This window comes from Chelon labrosus (genome assembly GCF_963514085.1).
Source record: "Chelon labrosus genome assembly, chromosome: 12".
In the NCBI taxonomy this organism is placed as follows: Eukaryota; Metazoa; Chordata; class Actinopteri; order Mugiliformes; family Mugilidae; genus Chelon; species Chelon labrosus.
The window spans coordinates 11,916,585-11,930,696 of record NC_140345.1 but is presented as its reverse complement, the minus strand read 5'-3'; the positions used below and the strand labels follow the sequence as shown (position 1 = coordinate 11,930,696).

At 46.9% G+C, this 14,112-nt stretch overlaps 1 protein-coding gene across 1 annotated transcript; it reads left to right on the top strand.

Annotated features, from left to right (window-relative positions):
• The first annotated feature begins 3,152 nt into the window (after window positions 1-3,152).
• Window positions 3,153-13,288, top strand: LOC311497141 (ataxin-1-like). The gene is made up of 3 exons (XM_084557304.1): window positions 3,153-3,380; window positions 6,941-8,983; window positions 10,864-13,288. The coding sequence occupies exons 2-3, from the start codon at window positions 7,178-7,180 to the stop codon at window positions 11,542-11,544; spliced, it is 2,487 nt and encodes an 828-aa protein (XP_084413430.1). The 5' UTR covers window positions 3,153-3,380; window positions 6,941-7,177; the 3' UTR covers window positions 11,545-13,288.
• Window positions 13,289-14,112: the final 824 nt, after the last annotated feature.

Below are 14,112 nucleotides of genomic sequence, written 5' to 3'. Positions count from 1 at the left end.
TGGCATTCATGTGGATGTTACTTAGACATGTACCACCCACCTAGAGCCCTCAACCTATAGGACCCTAAGGCCCCCACTAATAACATTCTGTTGCCAGACACCACAGGACACCCTCAGAAGGCCCATGTCCATTCCCCGATGAGTCAGAACTGTTTTGGAGGCACAAGGGAGACCTACACAATATTAGGAAGGTGGTCATAATGTTATGCCTGATCGGTGTATAAAGGTACCAGCTTTTGGAACTACGTCACATATTTTTTATAAAGCCAAGCTTTAGATATATTATGATGATTCTGGTTTTGTACTTTTATGGAAGCTGAAGTTTGAATGTTCAACTATTTTTAGGCATCTTAATGACCTTCTTACAACACACTCAGACGTTAATGACGTGTTTTTTTTTTCAAAGGTGGTAATCAAATGTTCTAGGAAATGTTTTGAAAAATAATGAATGAGTTGATTATTGCAAAAGATCACACGGCATGGGAAGCAATCTTCTATTTCCCATGTGTGCCCATTTGCATCACACAGGCTTCCTTGTCCTTTGTGTGTGTGTCTGTGTTACATGTCTGGACATGTCTCCGACATTAGAGGACTCACTTGGCCCCAGTAAGTGCACGGTGAGGATGTGGTGCAGCATGCGGGTAATGATGCTTGGATAATCATTTGCTTGACACCCACCGGCTTTCAAGGTAATATGATTCATCTCTTCAGATTTGTGTGAGGCCGTGGAGGAAGACAGGCAGAGTTCCCCTCAAACTTAAAGTGCGACTTGTGTTTAGCTTTGCAGCGAAGGTCACGCAATGTTATTACCTGCAGCAGCTGGAGCCCACTTCAGTTTTCATGGTGATCTTTATTCTGTTTCTTTTGCTGAAAGCTACTGTGCGTGAGTCAGTCAGAACACTGAGAGGAAGTGTGTTGCAACATCTGTTTGTTTAAAAATGGAGGAATGTAAGCATGATGGAAATGTTTATTTGCTAAGTGCTGCACCCGTATTACTCTTATAGCTTTCTTACTCATACTTCTACAAGTACTACGACTGCACTAGTGTTACTCGGACGATAGGCAGTTTTCAGCAGCTGCATGACAAAGATCTCGTTATGGTTTAGAGCACTCCCTCTCATTTAGTATGCACCATGCTGAGGAATGTGACACAGTCTATAGCTGTGTGTGTGAGAGCTCAAAATAATAGAATACATGCAACTAGGCCAGCAAAACCCCACTGTCAGGTTGGACCACAATAGACAGCACCCACTAGTATTCAAAAGTATCTGTAAAGCTGTCAACAAAGACTCAATAGTCCTGATCTGAGCTGAAGACTTTCCCCACACACAAATGCAGAGGGAGGTCTTTGATCGCGCTACCAACACCAGCACATATTTGACAGTTGTGTGTCTGCGCAGTCTTGATCTGCTCCGAGCTGCGAACATTTTGCAACTCAAACTGAGATTTGTGAATTCTCAGAGGAAAGCTATGTCAGCTCACTTGTCCAACATTAATCCCGACCATCAATTGACGGTGAGCAATTTTTACGGGCGAGAAAAACGCAATCTCTTGTAGATGCCCCTATGCTTCACAGTAGGGTTCTGTCTTTGCTTTCCATCCCGTCTCTGTGGGCTTAGGGTTGTTACTCTGGTTTACGTTGGCTTGGCAACTTCCTTGCGGAAATCAGAGTCATAGAAGGAAGATGAGGCAGCAGCTCCTTGGCGAGGCAGGGCACATGTTTTTTTTTTTCTTTTTTTTCTTCCTCAGATTCAACAGCTGTGAAAACTCAAATTCAACATGTGAGTCTGAATGTGTGGGCTTGATGCTACGGTCATTTGTGTCTTTGTTTTCCAGCTTCCTACAGCTTACAGCACAGTGCGTGCAACAGATGACAAATATTCCTTGCATTTGTTTTAGTAGTCTGTGCAAAACATTATGTGATTTTCACACGTTCACAGATTACTTTGGGTACTATAGAGAGCCAGGAGGGTGGGACAATGAAGAAAACATTCTCTATATGTCTTTTTTTTTGTTTATAGTTACTTATAACTTATCTATATGCAGTTATCTGTGTATAAAATTGCATCTGGCTGTTTTCATTACACCTCTCCTTGACACATACGTAAAAAAGTTAAGCTCCTTTGTGAATGTAATGCTATTCACCGGGCCTTCTGTAGCATTAAGTGACTTGTTGTATTCTACGTGTTTACCCCAGGCTGCGGTCTAAAAAAAGGGGGACGTCCTGCTTGTCTCACCTGCGGAGGAGAAGATAGTCGGCCGGGCCTGCTGCTGAGGTGCCCATCTGTGGCCTGGCTCAGTTCTCTCTGCTGTGAGCTGCACGGGATATAAGGAGGAGGAGGCCTCTGGGTGAGGAGGGCCCCAGTGCCAAGTGGCAGGGTGGTGTGTGTGTGTGTGTGTGTGTGTGTAGGGGGTGTTTATCAGCGCTGCCCGCCTGCACTGAGGGAAATATCTCTGGGGAGACCTATGCCGGGTTACTTCGAGTCATTTTGCAGCTGAACAGAGGCTGAGAATGTAATTGTAGGGCAGCTCACAGGGCAGATTAGGAGGAGATTTGTCTCTGCGGAGAAAATGCATATGAAAAAGAACAAGCATTAACACGGCGAACGCACTGTGCAGTTTAATCCCTCGCTTGTGTGCGCGCATATGTGCCAGTGCATGTATGTGCCAGTGTCAATGTAACACGGCTGTTCACATTCATGTAGTATGTGTTTCTGAGCAAACCCTCTCTGAATCTCTCTCTCTCTCTCTCTACTCTCTCACTCTTTCCCTCCCTCCCTCCCTCCCTCACCCTCTGTCTGCTGCTCCATCCCCCTCCTTCTCTCTCTGTGTGAGCGTAGTCTGGGCGCTGAGCCAAGTAGAGTGTGTTTTTTTGAATGAATACCTGATGCGGCTGATGAGGCTGGCTGGGGGAGGAGCTGTGTCAGTGGAGTACTGAGAGAGAGAAAGAAAGAGGAGGGAGGGAGGGAGGGAGGGAGGTAGAGAGGAAAAGGGAGAGAGGCAGAAACACACACTGAGCAAGAGAGGGGGAGAGAGAGAAGCAACCAGGCAGAGAGGGAGCTGGCGGTCTGGTGGCCTTGCATAACACACGTTGGAGCAGCCTTGCACGCAGGTCCTGGTGCGAGCTCCAGCAGTGGGGGACTTCCTTTACCGTCAGCCCATTGCAGGAGCGGCAGTGCCTCCGAACCGGGATCCACGGCGAGGAGGGCAGAGCTGGAGCAGCCACAGCAGAGGCTCCAGGAGAGGAGAGCGGCACAAAGGGAGAGAGTCAGGAAGAGGAGTCCTAGGATACACGTCTCCAACACACAGACACACACTCAAACTGACAGGCAGGAAGAATCCTTGGACATGTTCTGCAAGCAGTGGCTGTGGAGAGACTGGTGAGCTATTCTTAGTACTTTAACCAGAGGAGGGGGTGGGAAGGAGGGGAGGAGGGGGGGCTCTTTTCTTCTTGATTTGTGGCATAGTAGTATTTTCTGCCCTGCTACTACACTCATGCGCTCTCACTGTCATCCTAAAGCCCCCAGAGGCTACAGTCACAGCATCTGTCCCCTGATCTGTCCTGAGTCACAGTTGTGGGACCGAGCAGCGTTGACCCTGTTTGGGTGCAGTGGCGGTGGCTGGGGGGGGGGGGGGGGGGGGGGGGGACGGCGAGCATACAGGGGTCTGCTTGTATACGATCAGCGTGTGTCGAGCAGTGATGCAGAACTCTGGAGTCATTGTGAAGACAAACAGCCTGAACCCCACTGCCTGTTCTTACTGTCTGCTTTAGTCTGCCACACGGTCGGTCCGCCTCTTAAAGGCACAGGCGCTGGCACCGCTCGTTCCACAGACAGTAAAATGGCTCTTTTGGATGTAAGGAGGTGCAGGGCACTGTATTGATCTGCCCCGTGGTTAAGGCAGCTATGCTTGTAATGTCGTTTGAGGTGAAGTGCCATCTGTGTGCAGAGAATCACACAAGAAACGTACGTACATACTGCCTTCCACGATACCTCCCCCTCTGTTTCATGCCAGAGCTCAGATTGATAATGATGTTTTTGTTTGCTATATATAGCCATTTGCTGTACATGGTATTCACTGAGTATCTATGACTGGTCTAGCGGGACGTATAGCAGCCATGACAACAGGTTTACAACCCAGAGGTCATTGCATTGGCTTTTTAAATAAACACTTTGCATAGAAGCTCCACCTGAGGTCTCTAAATAATTTGGTTGTCCCTCCGTTGCTCCTCTGCATAATCCTGCTGCAGAGAAATGTTATTGCTATGATGCCATGGATCAATGCAAGGAGTAAATAGAGGGTCTGGGAGTATGAGAGAGGGCTCAGGCGGAGGAACTAGAGGAGGGGGACCGGAGGATGTGTCAACTGCTGCATAAAAAAAACTGTGCTGGGGGGCATTTCACCTGGAGCTAGCAGAGAGAGGGCTGAATGAAATCACCTCATCTACACCAACCTATTTCTGTTTGTGTAGCTTTTTTTTGTGTGGGAGTATGAGAGAGGATCTCATATAAGGCTGGCTGCATCACTCTGTCTGAGCTGAAAAGCATCAGTGTGATGAGCCAAACAGAGAGCCACCCCCCCACCTCCCCTTCCTCTCTCCCTCCCTCCCTCCCTCCCTCCCCGTACATGTTTTGGAGAGGTGTCAATCCTGGGCCAGGGGGACTGACTCAGGTCTCCCATGCTGTGTGACTCGGTGTGACAGTCAGTCTTGAAAGCTCGCCTTTGTTCTCCATAGTATCACACAGACCTTATGTTTGTTGGTGTCAGGGTTCTAATAATAGGCTGACGCTGGAAAATCGAGAGAGGCTTTTGGCTGCTGAGCCGCGTGTGTGACTGTGAGCAGAGAGCGCCCGGAGAGGAGAGACACCTTCCTGTTTCGTGTGTAGCCTGCGGAAACTAATGGTGGCATTCGAATATCGAAGCATGCTGGCTTTGTCTTCCAGTGCTGCTATACTGATAGGAGGTCCTTGCGCTTCAGATGTGATGTCATTACAGTGTTGACACGGTGTTGCTGAGGTGGGGTTGTTGCCACTGAGCGATGCTGCACAGCGTAGTTCAGACTGTAGCGGCGGCTGTGTTGCTGATTGGGGATCTCTCAGCGAGGTGGGGGTAATGGCGCTCTGATGCTGCAGGCGCTGCTCAATGTGGGTCAGGAGAAGCAGCACTCCGTCTTCTCCCCTTTCCCCGTTCTCTCTCCTTCTTCACCCACTCCTAATCTTCTTTCTTCTCCCGCTGTCCCCTTTGCTCCCTTTCCTCCTTCTGCATAGTTCTGTCATCTTACATTGCTTGTCTCCCTCTCCTCCCCCTCACTTTCCTGTTTCTGTTCCAGCATCTCTGCCGCTCTCCTCCTTTGTTGAATCCGCTGGATCCACCAGGCTATATGCACGAAAGATTGCACGGAGGCTTTCGCTGCTTTTGAATGCAGTGACCTTGTCAAAGCTATTATTAGAGGTAGATGTGTCTAAATAGAAAATAACCAAGGTCGCCTTCCGTGTTATTTTTTTCCCCCCCTTGCCTTCTCTCTTTATGTAACACGTCTGTAGTTGCTTGCTGTGGTGAACCTCTGGTGCGATATGAAAGTACACTTCAGCATTGTCAAACATCGCGGCTCCCCTGAATGGAATGTAGGGGGGCATCATATAGTCCTTTTCAGTTATGCCTCTGGCTAATGAACAACTCAGAGTACTGAGCATTGACCCACAGATAAGCCTTCAGGAGTCATTCCGAAAAGGAAACAGTGAAAAAAATGAGCTCATGTGAAGCGAAAGGCTGCACGCTTATGTTGTTTGAATGCACGGATACAGTGAACAGCGTTTGTGCTTCCTCGTGAGTGTAGAGAATCTACAATATGTGAATATTTACACCCTGTTTTCTAACGTAGCTGCAAATAGTAAGCTTCCCTGACCGAGCTTCGACACATCCATCATACCATCGTTTCCAGTAACCTCTCCATTTCTGGCTGGGAATATAGAACCTGTTTCACTTCTCATTTCGCGCAGCCTTCATTCTTCCTTTCGCTAAACGAAACTCTTGAGAGGGCCTACTCATTCATTGTTTGTTATGCATCCTGTACTCCCTTGAACTTTGAAATGCTATTCAAACAGGGTATAGCAGAAAGCCTTTGTTAAAACGGTTGGTGAAAAAAAAAAAAAAAAGACCCTCTTATGGTTCTTCATGGTTCATTCAAGCCTTATTGTTCTCACTTTAAGTGCCCACTGACTCAGAGTTCCTTTCTGGAGGTGGATGTTACATTTACAGTAGCCCCACTGACTCAGTACCCTCTGCTACATTAGACCGTGGAGTGGGATAAGAGCCAAACACAACGCACAAATGTTTTAGCATGTACGCACAAACACTACAGTTCAGGAAACTCCTGTCTGGTGTCAGAAAAACACGAAATAAGCTTTTGCCACATTATGCAAACATTGCACTTTCCTGTGTGTCATACACCATTACTCATGGAAAGGCAGATTGTGTTATGACAGATTAGTCATGTAGATCACTGAGGGGAATCTTTGGAGTTTATTCTTCGAGGAAAACAGAAGGGACTACATGTTGCATTCAAGAGCATTAGACAAACGTGCATCCGACGCAGTGTGCTTACACCAGGTACCACCTAGTGGCAAAACAAAAAAACAGCACCTTCCCAACACAAGATAGCAGAGACATTTTACTAAGAGCGAAGTGTTTTGGTGTTTGCTGTTTTGCATTTGCGGCCCTGCAGGAACATTTTGAGAATGTGGTTAATAAACAGAGGCTGTGCTTACTGAGCGGGCTCTGCAGTGCAATTAGACTAATGAGACTGAGTTGAATTCTAAAACAAGTCGAGCAAAGTAAAGTTTATTTGTATAGCTCAAATGTTGAAGAGGGCATTAAAATCTTTACAACACATGACTGGAAGTTCAAATTACCTGAGTTTCTGACTTTTCTCTGCCTTCAGATTCCTGTCACCATCGTAGAAGAGGTGGATTGGTCAGAAATGATTCCTCATGAAGTCTTTGGAGTTCATTATGTGGGGTGGAGTGACTCAGTCAGCTCTGGAGCTAGCCACCAGTGAACACAAAGAGAGCCACAAAGAGAGGCTGGGCGCTGCACATAACGACCGACTGGAGGTGAGAAAGTAGCCTCAGAGGATCTTAGAAGAAGTACAAGGGAATATTATTACCACAGTGGCACAATGAAATCCAACCAAGAGCGGAGTAATGGATGCCTGCCACCTAAGAAGCGTGAGATCCTGGCTCTGGAGCAGAGGACGGTGGTAGTAGCCACTGCAACGCCTCCCGCTGCAGTGGCTGCTGATAGTCCCCACACAGAAAACCTAGCGTGGCTGGCCAGTGTAGCCAGTGAACGCTGCAAGTCCAGGGACGCTGAGAGTCCGAGATGTCCTCCCTCCTCCACGTCCTCCGCCTCTCCTTCCACTTCTGTCCCTTCCTCAGCCACTCCTATATCTGCAGTTCCCTTGGCCTCTCTTCCTACTGTTTACCCTACAGCCCTTCCCCAACAAGCCGGTACTATCCAGTTTGCTCAGCTGGGGCCCAACGTTCAGTTCATCAGCTCTGGGCCCTATGCTGGGTACATCTCCTCTCACATCCTCTCAACAAATACCAGTCCTGCACCAAACAGCCCTGCCATAGTAGGACAGCGTCCCCACCTGGATGGTTATACCACTGCCCTTATATCTCCTAACACTAAAGGGGAGCAGCAGTTTCACATAGGCCTCCCCCCGACAGAACTGACCCCTGTGTCTCTGCCGAGCTCTCCCCAACTCACCAGTCAGTACATCCATCTGGACAGCAGAACACCTCTGACTGTCAGCGGAAATGCTGTCACCTCACCCACCGCCCACCTCCAGCTCCATCCCCACACAGCCGTCCTCCCCCAGACGCTCACCCTTGCTCCTTCACAGCTTGTGGTTCAGTATGCAGATGGTTCAGCTGGAAAGAAACCAGAGGGGCATGCTAAGGGTGTGCAGAATGGAGATTTGGAGGTGGTCAAACAGGCAAGAGCCTGCGGCCAGCCTGCAAACCATCAGCATGTCCAGAGCTATGAGGCCAGACATATCCTCCTACCTGCAGATTATGCCCAAAACCCTGCAGGACTCCAGACATCTTTGGTGCTTGTGGCCCAGCACAACCATGGAACTGAACACGAACATGGCTCAAATAAGATCTCCTTTCTCCAGACCGAGAAAGGAGGCATTTGTTTGGGGAAACCAGTGTCTAGATCTTCTTCTTTCTCCTCCCTTTCCTCCTCAGACGTGGTGAAGTCTGTTGCTCCTCACACTGTCATCCAGACCACTTTACCACAAGAGGAGCTGCCAGCCAGTCTCTACTCCTCTACTCAGCCACCCATCATTGGCTATATCACCAGTGCAAACCAACATGCTGTCAGCTACCATGCCGCACTGCCCCAGCACTTGGTAATCCCGAGCGGCCAGTCCCTCCTCATCCCAGTCAGTGGTGCCAACAACTGCACAGAAATGGAAGCCACTCGCACTGTCACTGCCCTGACAGCCACCACTGCACCGCAAATATCCACAGCCATGCCTCATGCCTATCTGGCCACGGCCCTGTCTAAGTGTGAAGCGCTTGGGCCAGACGGAAGTCAACAGCCCCCTGCCATTGCACAGGCTCCGGCGTTGCCAGTGCTGCCCTCAAACCCAGTTCCAGCAGTGGTGGCAGCTCCCTCTCCGACTCCCGCGGCAGTTCCCGCTCCTGCCACTCCCTCCATCCAAGCCTCCCCCTCCATTTCCTCTTCCTCTTCTCCTGTGGCACTTCCTCCATTCTTCATGCGAGGCTCCATTATTCAGCTGGCCGATGGGGAGTTGAAGCGAGTGGAGGACCTGAAGACAGAGGATTTCATCCAGAGTGCTGAGATCAGTAGTGAGCTGAAGATCGACTCCAGCACCGTGGAGCGTATTGATAGTGGACAAAGTCCGAACGCTGTGGTCATACAGTTTTCTGTGGGAGAGCTCAAAGCCCAGGTAAGTCACTGCTGATTCATTTTTCTTGTGTGATTAATTTGTTTTGAATTTGAAAACTCATCAAGTCCTTTTCTCTCCTAGTGTTAATATAAAAATCTCCACCGTTGCCAAATACAAATGTGCACATAAAATAAACATATACAAAGCCACTTAAAAGAATTTGCAGCCAACATTTCTGTATGAAAATGACTCAAAACATCATCTGATTTTCACACAAGTCCTGGAAGTAGACAAAGAGAATTCAATCAAACAAATGAAACAGACATGTTATACTTTTGCATTTATTAATTCAATAAATTTGTCATTTCTACATACCTGTGAGTTGCAAATGTATAATTGTGAACCCTTGTTTTCAGTATCTGGTGTGACCCTCTTGTGCAGCAAAGACAGCAGCTAAACTTTTCCGGTAACTGCTGATCTGTCGCCTATAGCGGCTCCCTCAGTTCCTCAGTACAGAACCGCTTCATTTCTGAGATGTTGGTGGGTTTTATGACATGAACTGCCTGCTTCAGGTCCTTCCACAATGTTTCCGTTGGATTAAGGTCAGGACTTTGACTTGGCCAAAACATTCATTTTGTTCTTCTTTAATCATTCTTTTGCACAACGACTTGTCTGCTTGGCGTCGTTGTCTTGCTGCATGACCCAATTTCTCTTAAGATTCAGCTTACAGACAGATGTCCTGACGTTTCCTTTTAGAATTTGCTGGTAAAATTCAGAATTCGTTGGTCCATCAATGATGACAAGGCCCTGGCCCAGATGCAGCAAAGCAGGTCCAAACAAGGACATTAGCACCTATGTGATTCACTGACGGGATACGGTTCTGGTGCTGGAATGGAGTGTTGTTTCATCGCCAAACTTGACACCTCATTTAAACAAAACAATTCCACTTTGGTCTCATCTGTCCACAAAATATTTTTCCAGCAGTCTTCTGGCTTGTGACATGATGTTTAGTAAACTGCAGACAGACAGAAATGTTCTCTTTGGAGAGCAGTGGCTTTTTTTTTGCCACTTTGCCGTCCACACCTTGGTTGTTCAGTGTTCCCCTGACGCTGGATTTGTGAACATGAACATTAGCCAACGTGAGAGAGGCCTTCAGCTGCTTAGAAGTTAGCCTGGGTTCCTTTGAGACATCTTGGACTGTTATCTGTCTCGCTTTTCGAGTGAACTTTGTTGGTCGTCTTAAATCTCCTACATTTGTTCACAGTCCGACTGTGGATCTGTGGATTCAAAACGCTTCACAGATGGTTTTACAACCTTTTCCAGCCTGATGAGCAACAACAACTGTTTTTCTGAGGTGTTCAGAAAGCTCCTTTGTCTGTGCCCTCATACACTTCCACAAACATGTGTTGTAAAAATCGGACTGTGACAAATCCCTGATTTGTTTAAACAAAATGGGGCGCTGAACGACACCTGAGTCTCATTACACTGATTGGAAACACTTCTGAACGGTTGGACTTTAATTTGGCTTTGAAATGAACCTGTAACCCTAGAGGTGCACTTACCTTTGCGCCTCACAGACATGTAATATTGGCTCGTTTTCCTGAATAATTAGATACACAAGTATTAGATACACCTTTTGATTTGTTTGATTGGGTGCTCTTTGTCTACTGTCAGAATTTGTGTGAAAATCTGCTCATGTTTTGCAGAAATGTGCATACTTTTAAGCAGCACTGTGTACACATAACGTGGTATCCCTACTCTGACATGTCCAGATGTCTTCATTTTGTCTTCTTTTTGTTCCACACACAAATAAATCGATTTTATAATCTTTTAATCTCATACAATACATTTGTGGCTTGTTGAAGGATTGTGTGTCTTTCATATATTGTCAGTTTGTGTTAAGCTAACTGTGTCACTGTTGTGCATGTGCTCCCATTCAGGTGTGCGTTGAAGTGCTGGTGGAGTACCCTTTCTTCGTGTTTGGCCAGGGCTGGTCGTCGTGTTGCCCGGACCGGACCACGCAGCTGTTTGAGCTGTCCTGCGCTAAGCTGTGCGTGGGCGACGTGTGTGTGTCGCTGACACTCCGCAGCTTGAGGAACGGTTCACTAACAGACAGCCACGCTTTGGGGAGCAAACTGAAAAGTGGTCACCTCTCTGACTCCTGTCACAATGTTGACGCCAACATAAGGAACAGTCTGAGTCCCAACTCTGCAGGAAGTAACGGTGGTCTCCTCATGAAGGCTTCTAATTTAGACAGGCTGGATAGGCATCAGCTCTCTGGACCAGGACAAGGCGTAGAGCTACCTGTAGGTTTGGGACTAGTTCCAGGACAGGCAGATGGGATCTACAGAGCCGGACCAATGCTGGCGGACACGAGGCAGGAATCAGTGAAAACGGACATGTCTGCCCCCTCTAAACTTCAATGTGGTGATCCCGAGAGACCCGCAGCCCGTAAGAGACGCTGGTCAGCTCCTGAGCGTGACCAGACTGAGAGAGCTGAGGAGGAACCTCCAGTGACTCTGCCCAAACCCTCCTTCATTTCTCAGGAGGTCAAAATCAGCATAGAGGGCCATTCCAGCGCTGGCAGCGAAAGATGCTTGAACAAAAGAGTAGACTGTTGAGAGAACTTAAAGGAATTTTAAATATCTGTGGTTTGCTTTGTGTTTACCCGCTTCTTTTATCTCTCTTCAGACTTCTGTAATATAGACGGAGTTTACACAGTATTTACACGTCTTGTTTTCTTTCACACGAGTCTGATATCTATGAAGTACAGCAGAGCACCTTCATAAGTGGTATCACACACAAGATCAGTGCAATCAATGCTGAAAGCAAAAATGAATGCATCGTGAATGTTGAGTATGAATGGCGGTCAGACACCCGAGAGAGAGAGACGTTGCGTGTTACATATCGTGAGCTGGTTCTCCTTCGTCGTGGGCCTTACCACTGTTGGATGCAGACAAGAAGTCAACCGTTTCTTTTACTCCGCGAGCAAGCACAGACCCCTGATGTCAGTGTGCAGAAAGTGGGCAACTATGTTTTCGGACTCTCCCTCACTCATCGTTCGTTTGGTTTGTCGTGGCGCGAGCGGGAGCAGGAAGTCGGTGTTGCTCGATCATCATGGCTGTGTTTTCTGCTTTCTTGTGCATCTGATGAGGTTTTTTATCTTTTATATTGTTTTTCACTTTCATTGTAAATCTGTGTGTGCGCTACTTTTGGTGGCCTTGTCTTTCTGTGTCACTGTGTGATTGTGTTTTTTTTGTGTGTGTAGCTGTCAAACGGAGCACATGATGAACGTGTGTGTGTGTGTGTGTGACGCTGGTAGCTGTGAACTCAGCTCCAAATCAAGACTGAAAAGGCCTGAATGTAACCCACTTCATTTGTCCTCAGTACTGACTCATGAAGTCATGCATGTTCTGCTCGCTACACCACTAATGAGTATAGTGAGAATTTATACCTGTGCTTTTGCAATATATGGGTGACTCCTCTGGTGAAGTTCCTCACATGGTCTTCACCTTGATACCTTGAGCTTTAGTCTCATACCTCCCTCTGATCTCCATCTGCATGTTTCACAAATTTTTACGATTTGTTTTCAATCTATGGCTGCTGTGTTAAACATTTCAGATTCGTACGAAAAGAGAAAAACCTACATGTTTCTATTAAAAACCACTCAATGAGATTTTAGCCGACGTTAGCGTGGATTCTGCCCTTTATACTGCAATACAAAATATATCCGGCAAACTTGGCCAACTGCTTTAATTAGTGTTTTTGTCAGACATTAGCGTTATTTCAGGCAGCCCCTTAAATGCAGGTCCAGTTTATTATCCTCATAGCAGCTCATGATGGGATTAATATCTGGCTCTTTCTAAATTCTGCATCGTCTTCACCAGCTAGTTGCTAACCTGCTTGTGTGCCGCTTGGTGCTGGCCACGTGTAGTCCATTTAACTTTTTTTTTTTTTTTTTTCCGGCTGCCTGCTGGAATTGAAATTAACCCAGATAAGAGCAGCAACAGCACGTTGCCGGGCCATAAAACCACAATATTAAGCTGAAGGATGCTAAAGAGCTCCGTAGAGCCCAGAGGAGCTGCTGTCAGGTAGTAATTCTCAGTGGGTTTGGCACAAAAAGCGGCCCCTCTCATTGCAGTGACCTTGCTTTTCTTTGCAGAAACTATGGCCTTAGATATACAGTATGTACCAAGTTCACAGCAGCACATGGTTTTTAGGGTTTTGCCATGAAAACCTCAATGACGGTATGCCTTTCTCAAGTCCATACCTGTTATATCAGAGTACCGCTGTTTGGGGTAGAACAGCAAACTCTTTCTTTCTGATAGATCAGTGTACATGTCATTTCTTTCTTAGAGTAAAGAAATATCCTATAGTTCATACTCAGGAACAGTGTGTATCTCACAGTGTATGCAGTGTGTGTGTGTGTGTGTGTGTGTGTGTGTGTAGGCCTGAGACTGTACGTGCATGTCCACAGTCACGTGTACGTGTGCGTCCTGAACAGCAGCACTTTGATGAAGCGTCCAACTGGAGTGTGGTGGCGGCGGCGGTGGCGGTGTCCCTCTTCCTCTAGATACTATGAGAATAAATGACTGTTTCTCATCTCTTGTCCTACAGGTTTATCACTGACAGAAAAAAAAAAAAAACGTTATATACTACCGGGGCAGGGAATGTAAACACACATTGGGCAAACTTTATTTTTGATGATTTATAGAGCTACTATTCAGAGAATGAAAGCGAGTGTTGCAGAGTTAACTAGCCAGCCAGTGTCGATCATGTACAGCAAAGTATATCCTAGAAAGTGTACAGTGTGTATTCTAACCCTCATGTAGCCTATGTACTGTACTGTATGTGCCACAGCGCCTCCTTCTTCTTCAATCATTCCATTAATGCACCAATATCAAGTGGTCCCGCTGTTGTTTTTGTCCATGAATGTGCTTCAGCTCTTTGGGAACATCCCCATAATTTGGCCTCTTCAGTAATAATTTGACATGCACGCTGTTCTGTTACAGCACGTGTGAATATGGACTGCAGTTTCTCACAATAGCCATCAAACTCCCGAAAGGTGTTTATTGTAAACCCAGCGACCAGACTGTTCTGTTTGTGTTTGACTGCTCAGGCTAAAAAGAAAAAAAAAAACAAAAAAAACAAAAAAAACACTGCCCAGTGACTGTTCTCCTCTGAAACTA

Excerpts from the sequence above, each read along its gene's own strand:
- LOC311497141 (XM_084557304.1), top strand. The coding sequence starts at position 7,178 with ATGAAATCCAACCAAGAGCGGAGTAATGGATGCCTGCCACCTAAGAAG. Across the intron at positions 8,984-10,863 it reads TGGGAGAGCTCAAAGCCCAG|GTGTGCGTTGAAGTGCTGGT; the intron begins GTAAGTCACTGC and ends GCTCCCATTCAG.